General features: G+C 44.4%; 1 protein-coding gene across 6 annotated transcripts in view; it reads left to right on the top strand.

Moving 5' to 3' along the window:
* The first annotated feature begins 1743 nt into the window (after nt 1-1743).
* The window catches only part of ELF2 (E74 like ETS transcription factor 2), a 45770-nt gene continuing 20185 nt past the window's right edge, over nt 1744-27328 (top strand). For 4 of the 6 annotated variants that reach the window (XR_014228604.1, XR_014228605.1, XR_014228606.1 and 1 more), the window contains exons 1-3: nt 1744-1892; nt 9806-10001; nt 10982-11147. Coding sequence is in view for 1 of the 6 variants with exons in the window: in XM_082316012.1 (XP_082172138.1) it covers nt 9930-10001; nt 10982-11147 (238 nt within the window). In the remaining 5 variants the exon portion in view is untranslated. Of the gene's footprint in view, nt 1893-9805; nt 10002-10981; nt 11148-23213; nt 23308-27328 lie in introns of those variants that run through there. The other 2 variants (XR_014228607.1, XR_014228608.1) reach the window with 2 other exon arrangements.

Raw genomic sequence — 27328 nt, 5'->3', positions numbered from 1 at the left:
TGTGCCATCCCCAGGGAAAATAACTGCCCATGTTACATATTCTGGAAAACTGCAATTTGTACGTAACGTAACTCCGTGAAAGGAGGTTGTAGTGAGGTGGGGTCAGTCTCTTAAGTAACAAGCAACAGGATGAGAGAAAATGGCCTTAAGCTGCGCCAGGGGAGGTTTAGATTGGATATTAGGAAAAATTTCTTCACTGAAAGGGTTGTCAGCCACTGGCACAGGCTGCCCAGGGAAGTGGTTGAGTCCTCATCCCTGGAGGTATTTAAAAACCATGTAGATGTGGTGCTTAGGGACATGGTTTAGTGGTGGACTTCGCAGTGCTAGGTTAACGGTTGGACTTCATGATCTTAAAGGTCTTTTCCAACCTAAACGATGCTATGATTCTATAAAAGCCAGTCAGATCCGAGGGCCTAAAGATCCCTGAAAGATGTTATTTCCTTGGGAAAGGAAGCTGGTGCCCCGCAGATGCAGAGGAAAGAAATATCCAGCTTAAATGCACAAGGAACAGGAGCCAGACCTGTAGAGCAGTGGGTGGTAATGTGCCTAAGGCAGAAACTGAGGACTGCAAATTGAGACTTGGCGGAGAAGGAGATGAACAGGAGTGCCGCGGGAGCAGTAGACATGGCCAGCTGGAAGCTGAGAGGCGGCAGAGAAGGGCTTTTGCACACTGATGAAGGCGAGAACTGTGTGGTTGTGTTCAGCCTGTGTACCGCTTGCTCAGTGCTCCAAGGGTTCCTGTTAAAAAGGTGTATGTTAGACTTTTACAATGTACAGGCACAAGGGGGCCCAAATCAGTTTGAACAGAAAATCTTCAGTCTGGAGTCCCTTTTGAGCAAGTGGCTTTGCAGTGCTGAAAGTCTCCTTGGCAATGTGTTTTTTTTTTTTGTCTGTAATGAAAATGTAACAGCTCCGGTTCAGTTAAAGCTCTTCTGTTTACTACTGTGAATCGCAAAGACGGGTATAATGGTTAAAGCCCAATATTTGTAAAGGAGACGACCAATTCTGTCCCCAACCTCTCCGACCAGGCTAATCAAGACAGTCTCGACACGTACTTGGTTTGTGAGGAGACTCTGACAACGACGTGTCTCATACTGACAAGGGAATAACAAATGCTGCATTACGACCTTGGCTAATTTCAAAACCTCTGCGCTGTGAGAGAGAAGGCTGTGACGGAAGAAAACTTGAAGCTGACGTTGCAGCACTGCCCCTGCAAGTCCCTGCTGACATCAGTCCTGCACGCCCGAGGCTCCGCAGCCGCTCAGGCACACGGACGGCCCGTTCTCTTACGTACCAAAATCAACCGCAGAAAATAATGACGCCTCTGGGGCTGCACGCAAACGCTGGGAGGGGTTTTTTGAACGCAGGCAGCTGTTCACCCCGCTCCGAGGCAGGGCTGCGGCTGGGGGCCACCCACACCCCGCCTGCCAGGGGCTTTCCCCTCAGACTCGCTCCCTGCCTCCTCTGCGTTGTCCCCCTTCGGCTCTGCACAGCAGCCGCTCCTCGGGGGAGGGCGGGAAGGCTCCCGGCGGGGAGGCAGGCAGGCAGGCAGACAGACAGACAGGCTCCCGGCTTCCCGCCCGCCGCCGCGCCGCCAGCCGCTCCCTGAGGGGAGCCTCGCGCCCGGCGCGGGGCAACGGCTCCGGCCGGCCCCTGCGCAGGCGCGGAGCGGCTGCGCATGCCCGCCGCGCCCGAGCATGTGCAGAGGCGGCGGCGCGGCGCGGCGGGGGGGGGGCCGGGGCCGGGCAGGTTGCGCCGCTGCGCCCGCCCCTCCCGCCGCGGGGCGGCCCTGGCCCTGGCTCTGGCCCTGGCTCTGCCCGGGCGGCGCCCACCGCCTGCTGCTCCCGGCCCAGGCGGAGCGACGGACGCGGCCTCCGGGCGGTGCGGGCACGGTAAGGGCGCGGCGCCGGCTCCTGCAGCCGCGGCGAGCGGGACGGGCGCTGACAGGCGGCCCTGGGAGGGAGGGAGGGAGGGGGCGAGCGGGCGGCCGCCCTGCGAGGGGGCCGCGGGACCGGCCCGTCCCGGGGGCGGCCGCCGGGGTGCGCCGGGCGGCCCCGGGGCGGCGGGGCCGGGGGTTGCTCCGGCGGCGGCCGCCCGCCCCCCTTTCCCCAGCCGCACTTTCGGTTTCGCGTGGGGCGCGGGGCCGGCCGCCGCCCAGCCGCCCCCGGGCGGGGGCCGCCGCTCCCTCCGCCTCCCCCCGGCCCCGCGGGGCTCCGCAGCCGGGCTGCCGCCCCGCCGGCGGAGGGGGCGTTGGGGGCGGCGGGCGGTTCCCGGCGGCTGTCAGCGTAAACGCGGCCCCGGGGCGGCCGCGGCCTGGCGGGCCGGGCCCCGCGGCCCCCGGGGCCGGGGCGGTGGCGGGGGCAGCGCGGCGGGGGCAGCGCCTTGTTTACCCAGGGCGCCGGGAGAACATGGCAGCCCGGGCGCGCTGGTCGCTGGCTGTCATGCGTGCTGGCGGTGGGGTGGCCCCGCCGGGCCTGCAGCCGCCCGCCCGCCGCCCCCCCGCCGCCGGGGCGGCTGGGGTCGGGCGTGCTGCGGGGCGCCCCTCGCCCTGCCCCGGGAGCCCCGTGCTGGGCCTGCGCCGGGGCTCGCGGTTGCCTGCTGCCTTTTTGGGTGTGCTCTCCCACGCCTCTCTTTCCCCACGTAAATAATGCGGTTCCTCGTTCTGCACCTTCCCTCCCTCATGGCTAGGCACTGTCATGCTCCTGGTGGCTTTCTTTTAACCATTTGACTTCTTCGGCCAAGACGGCTAAACCTTGCCAGCTGTCCGTTTAAAAACAACCACTTTGTGAGGAGGGGTCTCCGTCCGCTCAGTTCATCTCCGGCCGCGCTTTGAAGTTGTCTGTCTTTGTGCGCTGATAATTACTCACCTTGCTTGCAATTTAATCGTAAAGCTTTTTGGCACTTTCTGATTAGCGTGTGTATGCGTCAAACTTTGGGAGCTTCCTAGTTCGTCCAGACAAACAGCATCACGAAATGAAGTTGAGCCCAGGGATGTAGGAGTATAAGCGTTACAGAATTCTCGAGACGCATAAAAACAACGCTCTAACCATAAAATTTCAAAGCAATTCAGATATTTCTGTGGCCTAAAGAATGTAGAAATAGCATGTTTGCATGTCTCGTGCTATAACTTTGAAAGGAGGCAAAAGCGCGAACATTGGTGATTTGGGGAAAGCCCGGAGAATGTAAGAGTTTTGGATCACTTTATAGAAAGGTCTGTTGTTAGGGTATGTTGAAAACCCCGTGTCATTGTTTGAGAGGCGATGTCATGAAGCCATCTATTGTATCGAGTACTGCAGGAGAGGTCTGGGTCAGTGACTGTTACCACAAAACTTAACTTTATTTCAAGGATCTTAAAGAAATGAAATATAAGCCTACAAAGCTGTATGTAATGGGTCTGATCCAAGATCCTCTTCCTTCTTTTCCCCTCGCTCCACCTCTGATAGTGGATGGGATCAGTGGCTTTAGGAAAGGTTCTGGGAAGAGGATGGTTGTTTTGTACGCTGCCTTCAGCGACACACTCTTTCTATCTCTCAGGTTTCAGTCGTAATCTGGTTCAGAAGGTCCCTAAACTTCAGGCTGTATGTGCATCGTTGTGTTTAACAGTCGCGTGAGCCATTCAGGGGCTTTGCCTCCATAAAGCTGTCTAACTTAAATCTTATAACGTACTCTTTTGACCTCTAGAATATCCTATGAAAATGAACTGCATAGTTTGTGTGCACTGCTTGCTTTTGTGTATGGTGGTTTTTTTTTTTTTTTTCCCTCCGTAAACCCACATCCTCACCATTTAATTTCATCCATCTCTGCTCTTTTATTATGTAAAACGATGAATAATTGCTCCCTGCTCTGGCTTGTGGGGGAGTGGAAATGGATGTTAAGGACCAACAACTGACACGCTGGGAAGAGAAGTGCTGGTACAAAGTAGGGGTACGTGTATGAGGCTTCTGTCAGAGGGAAGGGAAGGTTTTAGGGGATCTTTAAATAGAGAGCAGTGGGAAGAGAGCCTGCTAATAGGATGAAATACGGGAAGGTCCAGAAGCAGCCTGCTGAAGCCACAAAGCTTTTTGCAGAACGTTAATAGTTTTTAAGTGATTATAAGCTTATATGTTTTGGGGCTCATCAGCTTTAGCTATTGAGGCTCCAGAGCAAACTTTGGATGGTTAGATTATCAAAGGAAATATGCATGGAAAGAGTTCCTCTAGTTTCTTCCTGGATTTGGTAGGTCATTGATTTGATACAATGTAATAATTTCTGTGCATTTAGCAATAAAATTATTGCCTTGTTGTATGGAAACTTTGAAGTACGGTGTGACTGGGACCACTTGCTTTGATTCCTCATTTTGATTTCCTTTTCTATAACTTTTAGTGATTGGTGTAATTTATAAGGTACTATAACTGGCATGGATTGTCTGTTTTGTTCCCCTGGCGTTGTGGATGCAAAGATTTACTTTGTATTCTCTTGTTGAGCATACCCGCTGATTCTTTAGCTATTTACAAGTTTTATTTTTTTTCTCCACTGTCAGCTTTTGCAGTAACGTAATTTTTCAGTTTTTAGACTTGTTCTGGGTTTCAAAAAAAAAAGTTAATTCACCATTTCTTCTAAAAATGTCAGCGTGAATCAGTTAACCAGAGCCGTAGAAATTATCTGGGGAAAATGTCTTAAAAAAGAACTTTCAGTCAACATCGTAAAACTTTTTTTACGGTGTGCACTATGGTTTATATGTATGAGAGTGATAGTGACATTTACTGGTGTATTTGAGGTGCTGCCTATGAAAGACCACCTTTGTACCCTTCGAAGCCTTGTTACAGTTAATGGGATTCTGCAGTGATCTTGGCTGGTGTATTTCTGTACGTATAATTAATTTCATTTTCAAGCTGACTTCCTTAAGGTTTTTTTGATTATACCAAAGGAGGGCCTTTTTGAAAAAAGTTGTGCGCGATGCTACTGCTGGCTGTGGGCCTGCTCCTGCGGTTGCATCTGTGTAGGTATCCGCATAAATCTCTCCTCAGGATTTGGGATGCCAGCTGGTTAAAAGGGGGACGTTGTTCCAAGTACTCTTACGTTTCTTCTGAGTGCTGCGTGAGCAGCTGCCTCTGGTCGCTGCTGCCCAGTCTTCTGCATGTTTGTCTTGTTTTCATCTGGTATGAGTGTGTGCATCTTTTTTTCAAGCATTGATTATTTTGCTTGTTTGTTTTATAATTTAAATAAAAGTGTCCTCAAACTATTTGCAGATTTATACTTAGAGTTCTGTTTTGAAGCCCGTCCTAAATAACTTCACTTTGATTCTGGCGTAGTAGAGGTGACACGCTGCCATCCTTTCCACACTGTTTTTTCAATTATTATTTTTAATTCTGTTGAGCTGTATGTTTGTTTCTCTAGTAACTTGATAGGTGGTTATGCACGGGGGAACGACTTAAGATTCTCTTTTTTTGTGGGACTACTACGCGTTCATCACAGTTGTGATTTGAAGTGTTTTTAAGCTTCTCTGCTTGCTGCTGAAAACATAAGAGGACCGTTTGGATTTTTTGTAGGCAGACACTCAGATGCATAATGTAGGCCATATAAATGTACTATTAAATATGTGAATAAACTGTTTGGTATTTTGCCGCCTTTATGAGAAGTGCCCTGTAGCCTCTGGAGACGTACATGCTGTAATTGATCTTCTTGACCAGTGAAAACTATCAAAAACTTGAGTCTTTGTTGTGTCTTTTGTAGCGGTAAACAGTTTGAAATGTCTTGCTGTTGAGGCAAAGAATGTGGCTTCAAGATTTGAATTTTTGGGTTTTTTTTTTGTTTGGTTTTTTTTGTTTGTTTTTTTTTGTTGTTTTTTTTTTGTTTTTTTTGTTTTTGGTTTTTTTTGTTTTGGTTTGTTTTGGTTTTTTTTGAGGGTGGGAGCACCTAGACTTATTTTTTGTTTTCCCATGAGATACGTATAAAAATAACAGGTGATGCAGTAAAGCTGTTTTCCCTGTTGTAAGGGATATTCCAAATGTTTCAGAACTAGTTTCTCTCTGCATTTTCCATGACCAGGAAGAACAGGAGTGGATGTCAGATCTGTAACAAAAGGATTTGGTCATCTCTTCTGGAAATGTTAGATTCCCCCCCCCCCCCGCCCCCCATGTCATTCCATATTTTGCTTTGTTGTAAGCACCTGTCCAGAGAGGAATTAAATTTGTAGTGTGTGTGGTGGTGTGTTTTTTGTGTTGTTGGTGGTTTTTTTTGTTTTTGTTTTTTTTTTTTAATCTTTCTGCGTGTTGCTTTGTAATTCAGAAATAGTCATACTTTGAACCAGCTTCTACGCTGGCTAATTGTATCACCAGGGATAACCTGGTTTCTTACAAACCTGAATCATCTCTTACTTTAAGAGTCTGAGTCTAATTGTCTTTTGGCCTTTTCATCTAAGTTATCCTTGGGAAATGTGAATTTTGGAACTGATTTCTGAAGGTGGCTAATTGTCTTTTGGCCTTTTTGTCTAAGTTAGCCTTGGGAAATGTGAATTTTGGAACTGATTTCTGAAGGTGGCTAGACAGTTTTTTTCCTTTTACAGAAGTCAAATTAGTTGTGACTTGCTAGGGAGAGAATGAGAAGTAGATGCAGTATGCTACTGAAATTAGAGGGAGAAGCGAAAAGGCTTCCCCCAGGACGTACTGCTTAGGGAGAGGGAAGAGGGCAAATGCTTAGCTGGTTCATTCAAAGAGGGGTGCGCCTGCAGGAATCTAGCATACCCTTAGGTTTGTGGGGTGGGTTTGTGCGTTTGCTTTAACTTAGAACTTCTAAACCAGGCTGAACTGAAACTCTTTTAACCTCCCACTTGGTGGCCGGTGGGCTTGCCTTTTTCCCCACCCTGCCAGGTTTTTGAAAAGGTTGCTGAATAGCAAGACTCTTAGTATGAAGTTCAAATCCATTTATATGGATTTTTCGTTTGTTCCTTGCCTGGACTCTTCCGTGCCATCAGTCTAAAGATACTGTCCTTTTAATGGATGCTAAGATTTAGCATCTCACTCGCTCTTCTGTATATTTTCCCCTGTGAGGTTCTTCCTATGAATTTCTGCTGGAACTGGAAAATAAGGATTATCATTTATGTTCCTGCATTGCCCTATCTTCACTTCTCTAGGTAATTGGTAATTCATGTAGAGATAAATCAGTGCAAATGTCATCTGAACTTCTTGTAACCTAGGAGACAGAAATAGCAGTTTTTTGACATAACATGATCTAGCACACAGTATTAAGTGTTTTCAGTTGCTACAATTTGGCAGCTGTTTGGCCACCTGTGTGGGATTATAGTACATAAAATATGAGTATACAGTACACGTGGTCTAGTATATGATTGTTTATTTGCATTAATATGCTGCATGAGAACCAAATTAGCTTTGAGACATGCTTAAGCTATGCAAAGGTACTACATGAAGCACTATATGTTCTTTCATAGATACAAGTCTGAGTTGCAGGAATAATGCTGATGTTAGAAATTGGTTGAAGGCTGTGCTTTCAAATTAAAATATAATTTCCATTCTTTGGAATTCTCTTTTGGGTTGTAATTGCTTGGCAGTGTTACTAGCGTGGACGTAGCTGGAAAATTATAGAAGAGTCTTTTTACAGTAAAAGTGATTTTTAAATTTTTCCTCCTGATTGATTATTTTAGTGTATTCATAAACAGCTGTTTTTCTACATTACATATTTCTGAATGTAAAGGCTTTTGAAATAATGTGGCAATTGATAGGCAGGTAAGGAGTAAGTTTTTTGTGCTAAAAGCCTGGAGGGTGACAGGTGTATATGGCTCCAAGGATGCTTGTTAAAGACTTCCCAGCTTGAATCTTTTCTGGGGAGCAGAGGGGGTCTTCACTTTCTTTTTCGTCAAGGAAAATATTGATAATAAAAAAGCAGTTCTAGCTTTACAAATGAAACAATGGAAAATAAAGTATTACTGTGGTTTTTTTGTGCTATTACAAATTAAATATTTTTAGGTATGAATCATGCTTTCTCATGTCAAGTTGACTGCCTATGTAAGCAAAAAATGCCGTTTTTTTTTTTTTCTCTAAATTGCATATATCTTTTTCCTTGCTTTCAGAATATATCTTGTGCTTATTCTGCTGCTACTATGACAGTGATTTAAGATGATCTCCTGTTCTTCGGTTTTATTTCATAAGGATTAATTGCCTAGAAAGCCGCTATCAGAATTTATTCTCCTTTTTGTATGTAAGGGTGAAAAATATGAGTATCTTCTTCTGTTGTGTCAGGGTTTTTTATTTTGTTCGGTGTGTTGGGTTTTGTTGTTGTTGTTTTGTTTGTTTGGTGTGTTTTTGTAGTAACCTGCCATCCACTGTGTGGCTACTGACTTTTTGTGCTAAGCTGGTATGGCAACATAAATGATGCCTTTCTAAGCATATTTTTATGGCGTGCTGAAGGATCCTTAATACCTTGATAAATGAAAGTTTTTAAACAGTTTTTGCATAGTATTTTTGTTGACTTTCTTGCTTAGTTGACAGCCATCCAATCAGTAATTGTGATTTTTACTAGTATACCTGAGCTATCATGCCTATAAGAAATTTCCTTGCCCATAGGAGACCCAGTTACTCTGCATGAATCTGAGCTAGCTTTTCCCTATAGGTGCAAGATTAATTTAGTTTAAGCTGGCTTCCTGCTATTGAAAAGGCTTATTGAGTTTACCCACTGGAGTATTAATTATAAATTTTTTTTCTTCGGTACATGTTGGAAGGTCCTGTTTTTTTGCAGACCTCGGTGATTGTGCTAGCTTTCTAAATGGATGGATTTTATTAAAAATGTTGGGCTAAATTCTGGCTTCTGTTATAAAGCATTGATCTCAGTGGAGTTACTCCCAAGGGTAATTGATATCAGATTGGATTCTTACGTCTCACGTGGAATATGTGCTTTCTGTTGTACAACTAAGAAGCCAAACTTCTTAGTTTGCATCTTGAAGTAGTAAACTGCTCCTCACAGCCCAAGGTTTATGAACACAGATTATTTGTCTCTTCCAAAGACAGGATATGAGTAATAATGTGTACTTGGAATAAATAAATAGCAGTTGTTTAGAAACAAAGCACTGCTGTTAATCTAGTTTTAAAGAAATTCATGAAGATGAAGGTTATATATCTTTGTAAGTTCAATACCCAAATTAAAGCATTATGATGTGGAACTGCTTTTTTTTTGGACTCATAAGAATTTCTTCTATAGGAAAAAAAGAGGAACTGCTACAATACTTTTTATTTCAAAGAAAACTGTAGGTTAGAAATGAGGTATGTATTTGTGAGATGTGTATTATATATGCATTGCTTTAAAAAGGCAGTATGTTTGAAAGCTTTATGAAACTAGTTATGAAACTATAGCTTTATGAAATTACTATGAAACTAGTAGGACAAAGAAGAAAATGTAATTTTAAAAAATCTCCTAGTTTATTAGGAAAACAGTAACTTTAGAAAAGCTGCGCTAACATATGCATGTCTCAAAAAAACTAGTTGATGTTTTACCTCTATGAGAAATTCATGATTTTGGCCAATGGAAAATATCTAAGGTTATTATTTGTTTTGAGAATTGTGTGAAATTTAGCAAACTGCAAAGAACCAAACTGAAATTGCATTACCTTAGTATTAAAAGTTAGCATGAAACTTGTGTTGTATGGCAGTATTCAGTGTTAACTTTGCCAAGGTCGGCACATTCTGTCACATCTGTTGTGTTCACTGATGCCCTCTTTTGAGGTAGAGATGTAGCATGCAATAGCTTTCATAAACATTGGAAGACTTTTGAATATAAACTGTGCAAATAACTTACTTAAAATTATTTTGTGTTTCAGCCACCTCTGCCTAGCTGTTTAACAGAAGTGGATTGTGAATTTAAGCCTTCGATAACCTCAGGCTATCAGCATTGCTGTCTTCAGGATAGATAACAGCTCTCAAAGCGACTTCAAGGGATGCACCATGACATCAGCAGTGATTGACACTGGAGGCCCTGGCCTGGAGTTCGACAGCAATGGAATAAAAAATCAAGAGGTTAGAAAAATAAATATCATTTATTTACTAACAAACTTTACACCTTTTATCTTAATTTGAAAGAAAAATTCACTGTAAACTTGCTGTGAAAGCAAGTGAAATGGATTAGAGATTGTTGTGTGAGGAGGAAGAGAGCAGCCCATTTTTCAAATGTCTTTTATTAGAAGATTTTATTATCACAGAGAAGTGGAAGCAGTAAGTTTTGAAATTTGCAGTACAACTGTAGACTGGGTTTGCAAAATTAAATTCTATACTAAGCATCTCTTTAAATATCTCAGATGTGTCTTGAGGTGTAGAACGAGATGAGCAGAACAATACAAGGACCTTTCTCAAAGATAGCCAGCGTGACTTATTTGCTCATATTTTGCATTCTTATCAACATATAATAAATATATTCTACTATCCTGTAGCTCGTAGTAAATTGAATCTGGCAGGGTTCCACTTCTGCAACACTTTAACAGATTAAATGTGCTGTTACAGACATTTTGATCCTGAAATAAGTAGAGATAGGCATATGGGCTTTGAAGTAGCCAGTTCTTTTGTGATAGCTTACGTACTTAATCCGAAACATGAGCGTTCGTAAGATACAGGTCAGATGTGGGCATGTTGCAGCACACACGCAAAGTCTTGATTACATTTCGTGGAGCAGAGGGAGAAGAAACACTTTCCACAGCTGAATGTCTTAATTAGAAAGCTTTGCTCTCTTTCAATGTCTTAAAGCTGTCTGGTGCTTTAAATTTTAAGTGCTTAGAGCCAGGAAAGTATCTTTGAGATTCAGGAAGGTCCCTTTGGTGGATGATAAGCTATCTTTAATTTTTTTTTTTTTAATCTCTTGCTTTAGGAGAAGACTTCCTTTAAAAATCTTCAAAATTATTATCATTATTCCGTAAAATATGTAAGAGCATAAGAGGAAAATGCTGATGTAGAGTTCAACAGTGCAGTATTTAGAGCTTTTTTTTTTTTTTTTTTTCTTTCTATAGGAAAATGAGCCAGTCTCTGAATTCCCAGCAGTCATTGTGGAGCCAGTTCCTAGTGCCAGACTAGAACAGGGTTACGCTGCTCAGGTCCTGGTTTATGATGACGAGACTTACCTGATGCAAGATGTAGCAGAGGAACAAGAAATTGAGACTGAAACTGTGGAAACAGGTAGACTTTTTGTAATATTTTTTTTTTTCCATGAGATTTTCTTACTTCTAGAAGTCCCTGAGGAATGTGACTTTGTATTTACCCACAGGATGGTGATCCTGACCTGGGTTCGCATCTCTTTGCTCTAAACTTAGTTTTACTGAGCTTCAGTGGTGACAGGATTGGGTCTTGGCAGGTAAAAATGTCACCTTAGGTTCAGGGCGCTGCATTGTACCACCGTGTACCCTTGTCAGTAGGCGGATCTTCGTTTATGTCTTTGTTACCTATTTGAGTAGGGGGTTAATTGAACAAGTAAACTTGGAGTTTTTAAAAATCAGCTGAGCCAGGAAGCTAGTTAGAATTTAGTTTCGCGACATGTCTGAGCCAAACCACTGCGGGGCAGCTGGCAGTATGGACTGCGTGGCTCTGTTTACCCTGTCTTCCAACTCTTCCCCCTTCCCATGAGCTCTACCCTCTCTCCCTTGCTATCCTGCCTTTTTGGTCCAAGAGCAGTTTTATTGTTGGTTTAGTGGCAGGAGCGCGTGGCTGGGGGGAATGGAGTTGGACTGTCCTTTAATGGGCAAAAAGCCTAATAGATTGAAATTAACTCAGCTATATGGTAAAGTAACAAGTTAGGAATGAAGAAAGGAGTAGAGCTTTGGTGTTAAAGCAGCTGACCTGTTTAGCGATAAGCGTGTATCTTTCTGTACACCTCTCTCCAAAGAACACGATCAGGAGCTTTGAACTTTCTGAGGGGGACCAAAGTCTATTTCAACTGTCCGAAGAAACAAAAGTTGTGCTCCTGTGGGAGCCTAATTACATCTGACTGCCAGGCTGCTGCTGTGCTGCAGTTCCTGTTGTCCCTCCCGCTTGCTTTCTCATGCTACTTCTCATACTTGTTGAACCTTTTTTAGCCATTTCCGTATGCTAATTTTGCAAGAAAAAAATAGCAGGGAAACCCTCAACTGTTCTGTATTTTTGTTGAGTTAACTTTCTGCTGGATTAGCATGCTGACATGGCTCAGCCAAAGGCCTGCTGAGTGCTGGGGTAGGGAATACATAGAACTGCAACCAAAGGGAGGACGGGTCCTCTTGGGCGCTCCGTACTGGACTGGTGACACCACTTGACTAGAACATGGATAGCGTACGTTCCTGTCCTTGGGCTGCCTAATTTAGGGTTGGAGTTTGAATTCGCATGATGTCAGGCAAGCAAAACAAAGCTGAGAGACTCTGCTCTCAGTTGCTTAACTTTGAAGCCCAGGAAATATATGTGCATTCCCATTCGATTAGGTAGGTTTCAGTTCAAATTTGTTCCTAAACAGTGGATGCATTTGCTCATGCATCTTTCTAAATCCAGATGTTAATCTTCTGTAGCACTGCATCAAAAATCACATGCATCAACTTTGTAAGATCTGCATGAACTAATGGTTCAGGTTTTGGGAGAATACTTGCAATTCCAGTTTACTGAAATGTGTTTTGAGTTAAATATGCTAATTACAAGTTCAACAAATTCATGTAAAGAAAGGATATGAAATACGTATTTTTTTTTATTTTTGACTACGGTAATAAAACTTTTAAGGTTAAGGTAAGTGAGAAGTGAGGGTGTTCTTCCCAAGAAGCTGAGTTTTATAACTTAAACTTGTATTTGAAAATGTTTAAGAGCTTATACTTTGAAGGCTTTTGCATTCAGAAGTGGTTTTTTTTAAACATTAAATATGCTGTTTCTTGTAGGATTTTGGTAGATTAATGGCTAACAGAAGAATTCTTTTAGGATGAAGAGCTACTGCAAATGAACTCTGTGTGTTTTTAAGTATCATTTTTCTGGCCGCAATAAATTGGTAGAAATGACAGTTAAAAACTTGTAGCTCTTCTGTAGCAATCTTTTTTTTTTTTTTTTTTTTTCTTTCTTTTAAGCTGCTGTTCAAAGAAAGAGACACGTGGCTGCTTCCAAGTATTGATATTTGAAAATACAGTCTTAAAATTTATAGGGCAGTTGATATGATAATTTGGTGAGTTTGTGGCTGGACATGTTAAGGGATGTGTCTTGACTGCAGATAGTTTGGTGGTGGGTTTTTGTGGATTGGGTTTTTTTTTTCCTTTTTTTTGATTTCACAATAACTTTGACATTAATATGTCCTTAAAATTTAGTATTATAATAAAATATTAAAATCAGTTCAAATATTTAAAACTTTGTTTTAATAGTTTTGATATAAAAATCAAAGATAATGTGCACTAAAAAGCGAATTTACAGTGGTGTAGAGGAGAAATTAATGAAGATTTTAAAAACTATCAATGAATATTATCATTTGTGTTTCCCAAAGGTCTTTGGGGAGAGAGGTAATCTCCCCTTGCACACCCATACTCCAACCTTTCATTATTATTTGTATAGTATATTCATGATTAATCCAGTGCAGTTCTCATGGTGTAATCGTACACGATGGCGAGTAAAGGTTCTTGCCCAGAACTTGTGTCTAGTGTTGACGAAAAGAAGCGCTTGGTTTAGACTGTTCTGAGGGAGGCAGTCTTGTGGGGCATATGTTTTGGCCAACACGTTTTGCTACAGCCAAGAGTCTTTCTGAATTCATTGCTTACACAGAGAGGTAAAATGGGTGGAGAGAAAGTATAAAGGCCCCGGGAAACATTCATTTTGGTAATGCGCCATTATTAGCAATGAGCTGCAGGAGAGTGAATCTGAGTGTGTTTTTTGTTTCTTATTTTTGTAGGGGAAGGGAAGAGATACTGGGCTGTGGGTAGGAAGAAACTTCATGTCAGAGAGGTGGCAAAAGGTGCCACAGGAAATGTTAATGAGATAGCAGGCTAAGGCAGAAACAAGTAAACAAGGTATAATAATGTTTATTTAAAGAGCATTTTAGGATGCCAATTTTCTGAAGTATGTACCTTTATTATGCTAATGATCCTAATTTAGATAGGTGCAACAGTTTGACATCTGTGCATCTTTGAAGAAGAATCCGTTGTTGCTAAATTAGTCTCAATTGATTCTACTTCATAAATGTCAGAATTTATTGCTACCAAAAAAAAATTCACATTATTTGATAAAGGTATAGTTCTTGCACCAAGAATGAGTAGACTTAATACCTTTTGTGGTTCTAGACTCTACAGACAACCTGGTAAATACTAAAAACCCATCTTAAAGAAGTCTTGGCAGTATTTGAAATGATACATATCCACATAACATAATACACGCCGTCGTCAGTATCTTTCCTGTTGGCCATGGACCTGATTTCCCCCCCCATTGGCAGTCCATTGGCAATTCCAATGGCTACTGATTTAGGTGCTTTACAACGTTGTAAGGTGTATATTCCAAGACCCTCGAGCTACTTTGCAGTTAATCTAAAGCTGTCATTGAGTAAAATGTAGCATTGTTCTAGCCTTGGGAGATAAGGATCAGTACCACCCTTTGTGATAAATGTAGTGGGGTAGCTGATGTGGTAAAATTTACTTAGGAGACTAAAGAGCTGGTTGTGCTGTGCATTGAACGGTTCTATTTGTGGTTTTGCTATTCCCTGATTGGATTTGAGACCGTGCGGACTGTAAGGACGTGGCAGTGCTGATCCAAGGGCAGAATCAGGGCCCATCATGTCATTTTGTATTAAAAAACTTCTTGCATTTATGAAACCACGATTCAAATAAAATATGCTATATAGTCATTATAAATAGCCATATCTATAAATACTGATGAATTCTTAGTTAATTCTAGTGGAATATGGGTGGTTTTTTGCCTGTCAGACTCATTCCAGCTTGTTTCCTACTAATCCATCTTGATTCATTAATCAAGGATCGTTAATTATAATTAATCCTTTAACTATAAAATTAATCCATTAACTGTAAAAGTAAAACCCAAGAGTCTTTTAACAAACAAGAATGACTTAATGGTTCAAGTTACTTTTTTTTGTCCTATTCCAGAAAAAACTGCCTGTTTGCTTGGAACAGAAAAAAATCTTGACAAAGGAGTTTTCTAGGAAAAACAAAATGTAGGAACTTTGATCTTTTCAGGTGACCTTATGACCTTCTCAGTGGAAGTAGTGAGTGCCTTTTGTAATGTTTGAAAGGGAAAGTATAAACTTTAGACTGAGATAGTGTTTACATTTCTTTTCCTATGTGTATGATATTGTTCTTGGGAGCGGTACCTTTAGACTATTGGGGACTGAATTACAGTCTTAAAATTTCGTTTACTACAACAGTGGAAGTGTTGATATCATAAACAATACATCCTTCTTAACAGTTTTTTTTATAATACCCAAATTTTGTTGGCTTCCATTTCCTGAGTAGTTACCTGTCCTTAAACTAATTAGCCCTTCAATTTTAGGATTTATTCAGCAAAGCCTTTGTAGTTTGCATAACAGCAGAAGCTGTCAGTCTGAAATTAACAGTTGCTACAGTTCTGTTTGTCTGTCACTACATGGACTCCATAACGTGGCTATGCAGGTGTGTTAATGGGGTAATCTGATCTTTGGGGTAACCTGATCTTTGGATACGTGCAGTGCTGAAGGTACCGCAGTCATGATCTGCAGAGCTTACACGTGAATGATGCCTAGTCTCTTAGTCAAATATGGCATTAGATGAGTATTTAAGCAGGATAACTTGTCATTTTTAAAAAAGCATTATCTGCAACATTGTCATTAAAATTGGTTAGTACTTTCTGAACTCCCTTCATATCGGTACTACTTTTCTTCTGTGTTTCCTGAGTTATGATGAATTTGCAAAACCAGTGTTGTTTGTTGTTTACGAATCTTGTTGAACAGTAGGCAGCTATTAAGCAAATGTTGCTGTAAGTACAGTAAAGTTTGATCCCTATGAGAGGTATACCAAAATCATATTGCCAATATAGACCCTGATTTAACTGATTCAGCGAATCTAACTTCTCATATCAGTAGTATTTTTCCCCTTATTTTTTTTATTAATCGTCATAAGCGGGAAGTACAGATTTGGGATTTTTTTCTCACAACTTTAAGATCGAAAAGGAAACAAAACTACTGCTTTTGAGAAGTTGAGATATCATTTGACTTGTGAACTGTCACCACATTTTTTAATTCGATGTTCCATCAGAAATCCTCCCTGTGGTGCAAGTTGAAAGTCTTTTTTAATTCTAAAAATGTTATTGCCACAGGGGGGTAGAAGATCTGCATGAAAAAATGGGGATCTGAAAATGAGCCCCTCCAGGATTACGATCTGATGGAAAAATATTGAGCTACAAAGACAACAATGATGGTATGTTTGTCTATAATATCTTATTTTTTTTTTCCACCAGGAAGTTCAGTTGAGACTATCATGTGAATTGATAGCCATCCTTAAGGAGGGAGGTTGAATAAACAGTGAGTTTAGGCTTAACTCCTCCCCTAATTTAAACAAATGTGTGAATAAAATCTATACTTTAAGGCAAATCTTCTTTTACAGAGGAAATTTCAGGTTACTACTTACGCTATTACCACTGTGGGAACCAGCTTTGTATATCTATGTAAAGTCTTTAGTTATTACCTGTTCTTCTTTCTGCCTCTATATGTCTTCTCTTATTGTGATTAAAACTCCTTCCTTCTGACTTCTTTTATGTGAATTTGAGCCTGTGAACTCTTTTGTTTATCTCAGATAAGTTTTCATCAGCTGTTAAATATCATGTACTAAGAACTCAGTATTGGACCTGGTTAGAATCTTACCTTTGATTATGGCATGTGTATGTAAGGGATAAACACAACATTTCCTTACACTGACAGCTTGATGAGAATTTTAAAAGTGGAGAGCAGTTTGCTTGAGAAGACCACGCTGACTGCGAACGAGTTTGGAGATTCTAACAACTTGATTAAACTCTCAGCTTAAGTTGGTACCGCCTTCATCAAAGAGCTAAGATGAAGCCCATTAGCTAGATAAAAGCAAGATAAAACCTTGCATGCAGTACTTGCTCTGCTGCAAGAATTAGATGTCTCTAACACATTCCTGGGTTAAGAATTTATCCTTTGCATGTGAGCTACTTTTATTTTTGACACCACGCTGCTGCTACGTCAGTGTGAATTCTCACTCTGCCAAGAAATCCAGTGCGTTTTTGCTAGTTAAATATTGATGACAGTGAAACAAAATGATCCCCCTCCCATCGCATGTGCTGTTGTATAGCACTTGGAGCCGTTATGCCAAGGGCATATGCACCTGTTCTCAGTAACAGTCTTAAATTCAGAAGCAAAATTCAACTGCAGCTTAAATTTTACGTCGTCTTTGCTGGTGTTTCCTTTTCTGAGAAATTAATGACAAGACCTGTGCAGCTGCTCTACGGATGATAATATTTTTACGTAACAGTAACAGCCTGGTTGCAGTGTCCAGTTCTTTCTAGATTTCGGGTTTCTGCCTTGCTGCATTCAGTGCTCCATTCATACTGGAAGAACACTGCAGGACTTAAATATTTTGTGATAAAGCCTAATTTAATTACACATTTCTGGCATATTTTTTGCTTTCTGAGGCTGATGTGAGGCTGCTTGAAAGGCTTGCTCGTGTGGGGCATTATGGGTTGGGCTTCAGATGTACAGATGCACTCTCCTCTAAACTCCCAACCCCAGTTGCAACTGGGAGTGAGAAATTGTAGAATGTTGCTATGAAGACTCAGCCGCAGCATTTTACTAATGTAAGCTGAAAAATGTTGTGGTTTGTATCTTGAAATTAGAATGCAATACGGCATGCCAAAACCGTCGTGGTATGAGCGCGCAAGAGTTAGTGGTCTTTATTGATCAAAAATATAGTGACAAACTCGATAGTAATAATTTTTAAAGGTGATCTGCATATTAAAAGGGAGATTGTAGTTGACAACAAATTCTAGGATTACAGTAAATCCATACCTGCTTGAGCAGGAAATTTAGTCCTTATAAAGATTCAGTGGGCTTACAGAATAGACATTTGTTGTTATCAGAGAGGTCTTAAGGAATTGTAAATGCTAGGTCTTGGACAGAGAAATTGCTCAATGGTGGCATAGTTCATATGCCAGCCTATTACCAATCTCAAATAGCGTCAATTTTGTAAAACCGTGTCATGTGCTATGCAAATACTTGATTTATATTGTCTGCTAGACTGGCCTGAAATTAAAGAAGTTCATTGTAAGGCAGGGAAGTGCATATATCAATTTTTTTCTTTCTTTGAGATGACCAAGTTTTTCTTATTCTGCATTCACAAGTAATAATGCTGGGATGTAGACACTTGTTGTTTTAAGTAACTCCTTTTCTGTTTGTCAAAGGTAGTATCAAATCCTGGGAATACCTTTGCTTTTCTGTGTGGAATCCCTAATTGCCGTATGCCTAGTGACACCAGGATCCTGCGCCCACTTAAAGGTGCAGATTGTGACAGGCTCGGGGCTTTGGTATGATGAGCCTTCATGCGGTGTAGTCAAGAAGATGAGCTCGGCATGGTCACTCACCCCTTTCCTCAGTATTTCCCTGGCTCCCCCAGGGACACTTTGTGGTTATTTTGCTATTACTTTTGCAATTTTCTACGGTGGAATGCACAGTGCATGGTAATGATTGTGCTGATAAAGGAGGCTGCTGCACCTTCTTGCATGTTTCTGGAATCTAACTCTTAAAAATGTTTCTTTGTATCGTTACCCTTGCAATGCAGTAATAGCTATCAACAGATTGATAGCCTGCTGTTGCGGACAGCAACTGCTTCTGTAATTATTACGTGTGAATTTCTTCAGGATCCTGGACAAAACTGGCCTTTCTGTAACTATTTAAAATTCGTAGGCGGTTTCGGCACTCGGGACAGGGCACGCCTAGACTTCTGAAGTTACTTGAAGCTTTTTAGCTTGGTTGGCATTTCAGTGTTGTTCTGCTATCATTTGCAATTTCTCATGTAGACTGCAAATACTATCCTCAGACAGATTGCCATTTACCCTTGACTACTTACTGAAATTAAGTCAAACAAATCACCCCTGTAAGAATAAGTAACTGCTTTATGATAATTGTCTTTTCCCAGGGTAGCTTTGTCATACTGGAATACAACTGGAATATTCCGTGGCTAAAAGTAATTAAATACGTAGGTGTTTTTTTTTTTTTTTTTTTGTGGTTCATCATTTGCTGTCAGCGAAGGAACAAGGTGCCATTGGAAGGTTGTACTTTTAGCGTTTCAAGTTACAAAGCTTGTGAAATAGTTTTCCAAGAGAAACTACAGCCTGTTACCGGAGAATGTTTTCAATGTATTTGTCAGAATTATGGGAAAGGCAACTTTGCATAGGAGACTATGGGAGAGGAGACTGACAATTCCTTTACGGCCACTGAATGATTAATTTTGAGGACTGTTCAAGGAAATGCTTAAGATAATTGATCCCACTCCCATCCACTTCTGCAAATCTGCTGAATCTTCCAGTTTTTCGTATTTTGAATTTCTACATCTGCTGTCTTGCATGCAATTAATCGCATCCAGCTTCTTCTCTTTGAGTTGTCTTTCACTTTTTCAAAATCATCAGGATGAAGTTGAACTGGTGTATGTTGCAAAGAAGTGGTGAAGCTTATTTCCTTTAATGTGAACAAAGTTGTCCGTTTCCCTTAAGAAGAAAGCATGAGTTGATAGATATTTCACTCCTGTGTTTATACAAGTCGGGGGATACAATTCACTTGGGTGTTCCTGTTGTCCAAGTTCCTTATCAGCCAAAGACTCTGAAGTGCACAGGGAGGGAGGTGCTGTCAGCTAAAAATGTGATTACTTGTTGTCTTGAAATTACTTAAGACATATTTACTACATTCCTGTGTGTCATAAGCCTAGTTTAGAATGGTAGCTTTCCTGCATATTAGAACGTGTTGACTTTTTTTTTTTCCCCCCCTGGCAGTTGGTAGATGTAGCATGTGATGAGCATGTAGGTTGACCTGACTATCTTGACAGCTGAGCTTGTGGTTTAAAAAGTGACAATAAAGCTTTGTCTCTGTACACTCTAACAGTTAAAAAAAAGAAAAAAAAAAGAAGATAGTAGGCTAATTAATATATTTCTGTCTGACAAAGAATGATGCTGTTTGGGGATCTGTTTCTATATTTTTTCTACTTTTTTCATCATGCCAGAGAAACATAAATTAATCTGCAATTTCATGTGGTCCTGTTACATTACAGCAAATATTTCTTGCCTCATTGGGCCACCCACCGCTCTTTTGAGTAGATTTTTGCATCCATCTTTGTTAGCCTTCTGCTTAGAAAGGAGGCTTTAAAAGAGATTAAAAAGTTAAGTACATGTTTACTTTTTTCCCTACTGACTGTCTTTTTTCCCTGAACTGGTAAGATTTTATTAGCATGACAGATCAATTAGTCTGCAGCATAAAATACTGGAAATCATATAGTTCAAACAGACGGGACTGCAGAACTTTTTGGGAAAATGGCATTCCTCCTTAAGGACAGTGTTATGCTTTAATACTATACTTGTATAAGTAAGTTGGGGACAGGTCAAAATGATCACTTCATAGATTTATTGTAGTTGCTTACATTATAGTCTCGAAAGTGCATAGGCTTGGCCTTTTTTCCACTGAGTGGAATCCCTTGGGCATCCAGCGATACCCTCTCCATGTGCGATCAGAGGGAGCGCAGAATCAGAATAATGCCTGCAGCTGTTCGAGTCCATTTCGTGCGAACTGGCAAACACTGTGCTAAGCCTGTGCTTGCAGTAGTAAATAAATGCCGCTTAGAAAACTGGTATTAAACCAAGAGCTTTACGTTTATTCTCTTCTTTTTTAATTCATTTCAGACACATGGTGTTTGTCAAAAATTACACATGCAGATTACTTGAATGCACTTATTCATGGAGTCCGCATATCTTAGGCAAAACTTCATTCTGCCCGTAGGGGCTAGAGAACAACTTGGATACGAGTCAAACACTTTAGTCTGTGACTGGAAGTTGCAATTAGTAAACAATGCTCACTGATTACGTAGCAAACAGTAAGGCAACAAACTATGAGTGCATCTTTTCCAAAGTATGTAAGTGTGAACTTGTATTGACACGGGTCTGGATCTTCAAAGGTATTTAGTGTCTTGGTGCACCTTTTGATCTGGATCTAAACTGACAAACTGTTTTTAACTATTTAATTGCTGCGGACCTAACTGCTTGAAGAGAAGTGTGAGTAAATTATGGTTTTTAACAACAGTAGGTACACAGGACACAGTGACGTGAGTGCACAGTTATTTCAGTACTTGGTACGTGAGCTGAATCTACGGTGTTGCTAAACTACACTGCATGTGGTTTCCAGTTCAATTTGAGGATGTTTTAATGAAGGGCTAGGGAGTTGGTTTTTTTTTTTTGCACATTTAAGTGTGCGCCTATTTAAAATGCCTTTCCTTGTCCTTGGGCTTGTCTCCACTAGAAAAACTTCTGCTGGAGAACACAGGAGAGTCCCCTAGTGGAAATATGCTGACAGAAGGAATTCTTGTTAACACTGCTATTCCACCTCTCTGAATAACGTAAGCTGACAGGAGCACTCTGCTGTTGGCAAAGCTGTATCTGCATGAGAGCTTTTTGCCGTCACAGCCGGCTAGAGCTAGTGCCTTTTTTGTGCATGCGTCTGGCTGGAAAGAGCTCGGCTGGCAACACTTGAGCACAGAGCTACCGTGCTCTTATCATGAGAATGAACGGTCTCGCTTGCAGGTCTTGTTCGTTATCTGGTGAGATGATGAACAAATTGAATTCCTTACAGCCGGGAATAGATGAGTGAAGTCTACAAAATGCCTGAGTTTTTATTTGCGTATATAAATACGGTCGTTGAACTGTATTCCTAAAAAGCCTTGAGGGCTGTAGTAGGAGTGTGAGCTGTCAAAAGTTTGAGGTACTGAAGTTACCAGTTGGAGGTGATTTCTGCTGGATGCTGTTTAGTGATTTCTGTGCTGGGGAAATACGCTCCTAAATTCTTGCTTGTGATCTAGATCCTAGGGCTATTAAAACCTGCGAGGGGAAGAGAGATCCCTTATTGTCGGGTTGATGCAGCTGGTGCCCTTCACCTTTTTCCAATGGAGCTGAGAGGCTGTTGTGCACTGGGAAGACTCTTTGGCAAGAAGCGGTTGCTTGATCCTTCTAAGGCTGGCTGAACAAGACAGGCCTAGCCAGGTGCGTGGGGCGTGAACGAAGGCGCTCCTACGCCTCACCTCCACGCATAGCTCCGGGTAGGATATACTTTGCTTTCCTTGGCACGGCTGCTCTTTGCGTGCAGCTCTGAAGTTTTGCCCTGAGACTCGGCAGCGGAGGGACTCAGCCGGGACGCTTGGAGGACGTCGTCTTGTGGCTGTCGCTTCTGCCCAGCTGCAGCGCGCAGGGGCCCGGCCGGGAAGGCTATCGTGTTGCTGAAGCAGGGCGTTCTCAGAGGGGAGAGGACACAACCCTAAAAAGTGGTGGTTTTTTTTTTTTTTTTAAATTAAGAAAGCAGTGCAACTCTTTTTCCCCACAAATCTGCTCCGAGGCCAGCTTTGATGAAGGACGGGGCCTCTGGCTAACGGGAAGAGGCACCTAAAATTCCCTTGGCGTCAGCCCTGCTGCTGTGGGGGAGGCGAGGTGGCTTGCGATCCAGGCAGCCCCCCGTCTCTGGCAACATGCTACCGGAGTGGGTAGCCCAGGAAAAGAACTTGTTAATGGTTGCCTCGGTGGAGCGCTGGTACGCGGGGTGCCCGGGCGCAGCCGTCGGGGAGCCTCACCGGGGCACGGAGCGGGCGGCGGTGCCCGCCCGGGGCTGCGGATGGCCGCGCCGCGCCGCGCTCGGCTCTGCGCGCCTGCGGGGCTGCGGCCGCCTCCCGGGGGCCGTGCGAGGAGCCGGGGCGGGGGGGCCCCGCTGCGCCCCCACCTCCCCGCGGCCCCGGGCGGCCGGCGGCTCCCCCCCGGCTCCCCCCCGCCCGCGGGCGGCCCCGCGCTGCGGCGGCGGCGAGTGCCGGCGCGGCACTTCCTGTCTGAGGCCGGCGGCGGAAGGATCGCGTGCGCCGCGCCGCCCCGCAGGAAGCGCCGCCGCCGCCGCCGCGCCGTGGCGGTGCCCGCGCCCGCGCCGCCCGCCCTGCCCGCCGCCCCGCGGGAGCGCGCCCCGCCGCCGGGCGCCCCCCGCGCCGCCCCCCCCCCGCCCGACCCGCGCGCCCGCGGCGCGCACCCGCCCGCCGGTCAATGTGAAGCCGCTCCGGCAGCGGAAACATGGCGACGTCCCTGCATGAGGGGCCCACCAACCAGCTCGACCTCCTCATCCGGGCCGGTAAGCTGCCCCGCGGCGCTCCGGCGGGAGCGGCGGAGCGGGGAAGGACGGGGCGGGCGGCGGGGACGGGGAGGCGAAGCGGCGGCGCACGCCGCGCTCCGGCGGCGGGCGGGGAAGCCATGGAGGGCGATCAGGAAGTGATCACCTTGGCAGCGGCCGGCCCGGCGTGCGCCCGCCCGCGGCACCTGCCCCCGCGGCCCCGGCCCCGCTGCCGCCGCCGGCACCAGCGCGGCGGAAGTTGCGGCGGGGCGGGCGGAGGAGTTTTGCGGGGTTCGGGCGGCCGGGGGGAGAACCAGGAAGTGTGCGAGGTGGTTGTTGTCGTCCTCCCGCCTCCCCGCCCCGGCCCTCCCCCGCTCCCGCCGCCGCCACGCCGCCTGAGCGGGCAGGCCGAGCGCCGCGGGCAGGGCCGCGGGCAGGCCTCCCCGGGCGCTGCGCGCCCGCGCGTCCCCCCCCCCCCCCGCGCCGTCTGTGTCCGTTCCGTGTCCCCCCTCCCCCCCCCCGGTGCCCTTTTAAACTCGGCGGCGGGGCCGCGGCCCACGTGTGCGGCGGCGGGGGGACGGGGGGGAGCGGAGCGGGGCGGGGGGCGGCGCCCCCTCCCCCACGCGCGCTGCGTAGCGGAAGCGGCGCGCTCCCCCGGGCCCCCCGCGAGCGCGAGGGGCGTGGCCGCCGCCGCGCGCCAATGGGAGCGGCCGCCGTCGGCGGCCGGAGGGGGCGGCGGGGCGGGGCGGGGCGCGGCGGCCGCCAATGGGCGCGCGGCGGGCGGCGGAGCGGCGGCTCCCCGCGGCGCTGGCGGGGCGCGCGCGGAGTTGGAGGGAAGCGGAGTGTAAACACGGAAGCGGGGCCGCCGCCGGGCCGCACGTGGCCGCGCCTCCCGGCGGGCGAGGAGGGGCCGGGGCCGGGGCCCTGCTGTGCTGCCGGTGGAGGCGGGAGGAGGCGAGGCGCGGGAATGCCGTTCGCCGCCGCCGGCCCCGGCCCGCGCCGCGCTCCTCCCGGCCGCTCCTCTGCGCGACCGGGTCCGCAGCCCCCAGCCTCCGCCGGGACAGGGGCCGCGTACCGCCGCGCCGGCGCCTTGTCGGGGACCTGTGCGGCACCGGGCGCTGCTCGGCCTCTTCTGGTCTTGTCGCATCGGCCGCTTGTAACGACAGGGCCCTCCGGTGACCCCGGGATTTGTCTTTAAGCGTGGTACCGCCCTGGAGAAAACACGAGCGAGGCTGCGCTGCTGAAAAACACAAATACGATGTCAGACCTTCAGGGCTCCGCAGAAGTCGCGCCAGCCGCGGTTTTGGTTTTGTCTTTGCAACGCGGAGCTCAACTTTTTAAAGTAGTCCTTGGAAATTGCACGCAGCAGTGCAGCGCGCAGCGCTGCAGGTAGCGAGCAGTGCAGCGCGCAGCGTTGCAGGCGGCGAGTTGTGCGGCTAGTGCCTGGACGCAGGCTAGCTGAGAGTATGCCCTCAGGCTGGCTTAGCCCCCACACGGCAGCGGGTTTGTACGAGCATGAACGTGTGCTGAAGGTAAATGCTCTGTCGTTTACCAGTGTATGAAGGTACCCTTTTAAAAACAGGGGGCAAATCACCTTATCTTCATAATGGTTTATTTTATTGAATGCAGAAAAACGCCCAGCAAAGAACTGTTCTGCTGCAGAACAGAAAAAGCGGAGCCCGTCAGCAGCATTTAGACGCTCTCCCGTGTACGATGGCGAAGGCAGCTTCACTTTGCTGGGAGAACACAGCTCCGATTTCTGCAGGGCTCCCTACGGCAGGGAGTTACTTGTTTTTTACTTTTGATTGTCGATGAATAGGGAACGTTTAAGTAGTTGATTATCGTGTCAACAGGTTCTTAAGTCACTGTAACTACCTTGCTTGTGAGCCAACCCTTAGATAAATAACAAGTGACCTTTGTATTGTGCTTTTGGATGTCCTTAGCCCAGCCAACTTAAAATTTTTTTTTTTAATATTCGCATTGCAGTGAGGGATACAGATACCTACACGCGTCTGGTATTCCCATCCTCATACTGTCAGGATACCTTATCTGTTTACTTATTTATGTATGTAGATGGTATCACGTGGATTTAAGAGAGGAATCCTTTATCCTAAGGGATTATATTAATTATAGCTTGCCTTTTCCTGTGGCTGCTGGGCTCAGTGTTGACAAAACTTCAGTGTTTGATAACTGTGGGAAGAATGCCGGACCAAAATTGTTACTGCATAAGGCTGTCTTAATTGCTGGTTGTAAGAGCACCTCCTAAATGACTTTACAAAGATATGTTTTGGCTTTGCAGCTAATATTTCTCTCAATATTGGGCTGATAACATAGGGCTCACAGGGAAACAAGTGTTTTGAGATGATTGCTCTCCTTTTCATTATTAATTGGCAGTATGCAGTGTTATGTATCATCCTTAAATTGTAGGCAGCTGAAAGTCTTTTGAATGAACAGAGCCAGGCTTAGGGAAATACTAAAAAAAAACCAAGGAATTGTTCTTCAGTTTCTGAACAAATGTCTGCCACAAAACAAGCAGTAAACTGAAAATGCCCTCTTTTCCAGTCAAGTGTTGCACGCAGAAAGATTTCTGGGTATTACCTATACGGGCAATTCAACTGCTTTTAATTAAAATGTGGCTTAAGCATTGTTGCTGCCTTCCACTGTTGTTTTTACTGTGGTCTTTTAAATGCTGAGATAAAACAAGCATGTGAATGCCACTAAACTTCAGTGGGGTCTGTTAGCCTATGTGTGGTCACTCTTGACTGAGTTCCATGCTTGGAATTGTGAATTCTTCATTAAAGTATCGCTCTGGTTGCCCGATAGTATTAAAGGATAAGCTATTGTAAATCACGTGCTGCAGTTAAGTGTTGACCTTGTAAATGCAGACATTGATAGCTCTTCAGATAAAGAGGAGGGAGCTGTATCGCAGTTTCAAAAAGTACCGTTTTGAAAATCTCCGTCCATTTTTTCCCCTCGTCTCTTGCTTTAGTTCATTTTGTTGATCTTGTTTTGTGTTAAAACTGGGGGCATTGTTACAAAATGGATGTGTTGCCAGTATTCTCTTCTGTAAAGCTAAAGTACAGCCCTGTCAGACTTAATTACCGAGTTTGGTATTTTGTAACAGCTGTTGAGAGCCTTGAATAATCTACTGTACACGCTATTTGTTTAGAAAGTGGAGCTAGAAGGCATTAGGTCAACAGCCAAGAGAGACATCAACTAGCCTAGTTAACTGTTTGCATTTTAAAAATTGAAATTATTTTCTTTTCTAAGAGGATTTTTTTTTTTTTTTTTTTGCTGAAAAGAGACCAGAAACTTTTTTAATGAAGTATTTTAAAATAAAGTGCCAAGGAATCAGATTTCTTCATAAACGCAGTGAGATGTGATTTGGTTTGAAAGAATGAAAGATAAGTGGTGGCGTTACCTCTGATGTGTTCTAGATCGGTAAATGGCAGTTCTTGTGTTACTCAGTTACCACAGTCTGGAAAATTTACTTCCATCTGTGTAAACTACCTTGCTTCATTTGGGCAAGTGATATTCTTCCTGAAATGAGTATGTAAGGTAACAGAGCTACATCTTAAGTTGTTCACTCAAGCAATACAGTCTGTTTTAGCTTTGGGAGTCTTGTGTGTGTGCACAGTGGTACCATAGTTGATAGTATAAATATAATAGAAAATTTGTGAATCGGGCATTTTTCAAGAAACAGGCCATACGCATCATCCTTTGGTTAGAAATTTGTCTGCCCGCTGTGATACTGTGCTCGTGCATCACATCCTTGGATGTACTGAGGGAAGATTAAGGTTGCTGTGACGATGTATGTTTGTATGGCACAAGCTATACAACCCTGAAAGGTACTGCATAGTAAATAACTGCCAGTGATTTTCTGTGGTGATGGCTTTTGACTGAAGCTGGCTTTTTTTTATTGCAGAATCCTACTCTTTTGGTTTGCTTTTTTCCCCGCCGTGTCTTTATTGTGAGAAGTGCTACCAAGCGTCGTGATACAGTGTTGTAGTTTAGTTGATGACACTTGATCTAGGCATCTGCA

The sequence above is a fragment of the Platalea leucorodia genome, assembly GCF_965183815.1.
Source record: "Platalea leucorodia genome assembly, chromosome: 6".
Lineage (NCBI taxonomy): Eukaryota > Metazoa > Chordata > Aves > Pelecaniformes > Threskiornithidae > Platalea > Platalea leucorodia.
Note: the sequence above shows the minus strand (reverse complement) of the source record. Positions and strands in the feature narration are given on the sequence as shown.